Genomic DNA, 2,500 nt, shown 5'->3' with positions numbered 1-2,500 from the left:
TGCTAGGCACGCTGAGGAGAGGCTTGCGGAGCCCCAATGCGGTTTCAGGAAAGGGCGGTCCTGCACAGATGCCATATTTTCTGTCCGTCTGCTACAGCAGAGGTGTAGGGAATTCCAAAAAGACCTACATCTCTGCTTTATTGACCTGGTCAAGGCCTATGATACCATCAGTAGGCCTGGGCTCTGGGTTGTTCTTCGTGCTTTCGGAGTCCCTGACCCTCTGCTCACGATCATTAAGGACCTTCATGATGGTGAGCGGGCCCGGGTAAAACTACGTGGCCGGGAGTCGGAGCCTTTCCCTGTACACCTTGGGGTGCGACAGGGATGTCCTCTGGCTCCCACATTATTTAACATCTATTTTGACCGCGTAGTTCGTGAAGCCTTCAATAGCTGTACCGGGGGAATTTCCATTTGGTACAGATATAATGGGAGGCTGATCGACGCCCGGGTGCGATCAAGGGATGGCTCCCTATTGGTCAACCACGTTATGTATGCCGATGATTTGGTAATAGCTGCTCACTCAGAGGAGGAGTTGGAGACGCTGCTGCTGAGACTGGAGCGTGCCACTAAGAGGTGGGGCCTTACCATCAGCCCCACCAAAACTAAGCACCTGCCTGGGTATTTTGTACCATCGGACACTCCACCCCCACAACTCCCAATTGGTGATGGGGCAGTTGTGGAGAGAGTGGAGAGTTTCCCATACCTGGGCAGTGTGCTTATGACCGGCTCCAGTCTATCAGCAGAGGTCTCACTCCGAATCAGTCGAGCGGCAATATCTTTTCATCGGTTGCGTAACGCTGTGTGGAAGCTACCTGGTCTGTCGCTCCGCACGAAGCTTCAGGTCTTCTCGGCCACGGTCATTCCCTCCCTTCTCTACGCTTGCGAGACGTGGACCCCCCTGGTGGAGCATCTTCGCCGGTTGGAAACATTTAGGCTGGCCTGCCTACGATCCATCCTGGGTTTAACCAGGCTGGATTGTGTGAGGAGCTCACAAATCCTTGAAAGATCTGGGCAAAGTCCCATCAGTGAGCTCCTCCGGCAGGCAAGGCTGCGTTGGCTGGGTCATGTAGCCCGCATGCCCAGCCACCGCATGCCTAAACAGCTTTTGTTCGGCCGGATCGAGGGGGCTAGACGGGCGCGGCACGGGCTGGAGAAGAGATGGAGTGATGTGGTACAGGAGGACGTGGAGCTGAGTGGACTTGCCGATGACTGGTACCAGCGGTGTCAAGATCGGCCTCTGTGGAGGAGGCTCGTGAAGGACGCTACTGGGCAGTTGGAGGCAGTCGCCCTCCAACAACAACGGAGGGCGGAGGAGCGACGCTCACAACAACGAGCGGAGCGCCGGGTGGCTAAAGCACAGCAAGTTGGCACAGTAGGGGGCACAGGTGGTGCATCAGCCAGTCATCTCGGTCATCTCGGTCAGTCGACCCGTGGCACCTGCTGGGTCTGCCCCGTGACCTCCTGCCAGCGGGCTTTCGACACTTCACGTGGCCTCAAGGTGCACTTGGCCTGGCACAAGCATCGTGGTGACGTCACCGCCACTTAGTGGCGAATGGCGGTTGTTGTTGTTGTTGTTGTTGTCACTGTGTGTGTGCGTGTGTGTCACTGTGTGTGTGCGTGTGTGTCACTGTGTGTGTGCGTGTGTGTCACTGTGTGTGCGTGTGTGTCACTGTGCGCGTGTCACTGTGTGTGTGTGTCACTGTGTGTGTGTCACTGTGTGTGTCACTGTGTGGGCGTGTGTCACTGTGCGTGTGTCACTGTGTTCGTGTCACTGTGTTCGTGTCACTGTGCGTGCGTGTGCGTGTGTGTCACTGTGTGTGCGCGCTTGTGCAGCACAACGTGATGGTGCTTGTGGCCGAGCTCTTCTGGTGGGTGGAGGTGGTGCAGCCGGACTTTGTGCAGCCGTGCGTGGCGCCGCCGCTGCCCGCTGATGGTGAGGCACCGCACCAGCGTGGCTCAGCGCCATCACCTCCCTCGCCCACAAGCACAACCACGCCGCTCCCATCTCACTCTACTCGTAGGGTTTTTTCGGTAAAGTCGCGTGGGTAAAAAATTTTAAAGTTAATAAAAGTCATAATGGAAATGAAAAAAAATGATAATGGAAATAAAATAGTAATGAATCAAATGAAATACTAAATCAAATAGAATAATAATAAATAAAATATTCATAAATAAAATACTATTAAATAAAAGAAAATAATAATAAATAAAATAAAATAATATTAAATGCCATAAAATAGTTAACAATAAAATAAAAGCATATTTTTATTATTATTTATTTTTATTTCCATTATTACTTTCATTAACTTTTAATTTTATTTTTTACCTACGTGACTTTACCGAAAAAAAAAACCTAAGAGTATGAATCCTTGCAGTCACGAAAGCTTCAAATCTAAAATCCCATCTCACTCTCTCATCTCGCTCTCCCATCGGCGCTTTTTCAGAAGCCCTACCATGGCCATCATCGCGTGGAAATTGATATCGGTCAAATACTCCAAAA

The 2,500-nt window shown here is 51.3% G+C and overlaps 1 protein-coding gene across 1 annotated transcript in view; it reads left to right on the top strand.

Annotated features, from left to right (window-relative positions):
- LOC133361199 (calmodulin-regulated spectrin-associated protein 1-B-like) overlaps positions 1-2,500 on the top strand; it is a 34,637-nt gene that overhangs the window by 24,653 nt on the left and 7,484 nt on the right. The window contains exon 9 of the mRNA XM_061580083.1: positions 1,834-1,933. Within this exon, the coding sequence (XP_061436067.1) occupies positions 1,834-1,933 (100 nt within the window). The remainder of the gene's footprint in view (positions 1-1,833; positions 1,934-2,500) is intronic.

This window comes from Lethenteron reissneri, chromosome 71, assembly GCF_015708825.2.
Source record: "Lethenteron reissneri isolate LAM-NWPU_2019-01 chromosome 71, ASM1570882v1, whole genome shotgun sequence".
In the NCBI taxonomy this organism is placed as follows: Eukaryota; Metazoa; Chordata; class Hyperoartia; order Petromyzontiformes; family Petromyzontidae; genus Lethenteron; species Lethenteron reissneri.
Note: the sequence above shows the minus strand (reverse complement) of the source record. Positions and strands in the feature narration are given on the sequence as shown.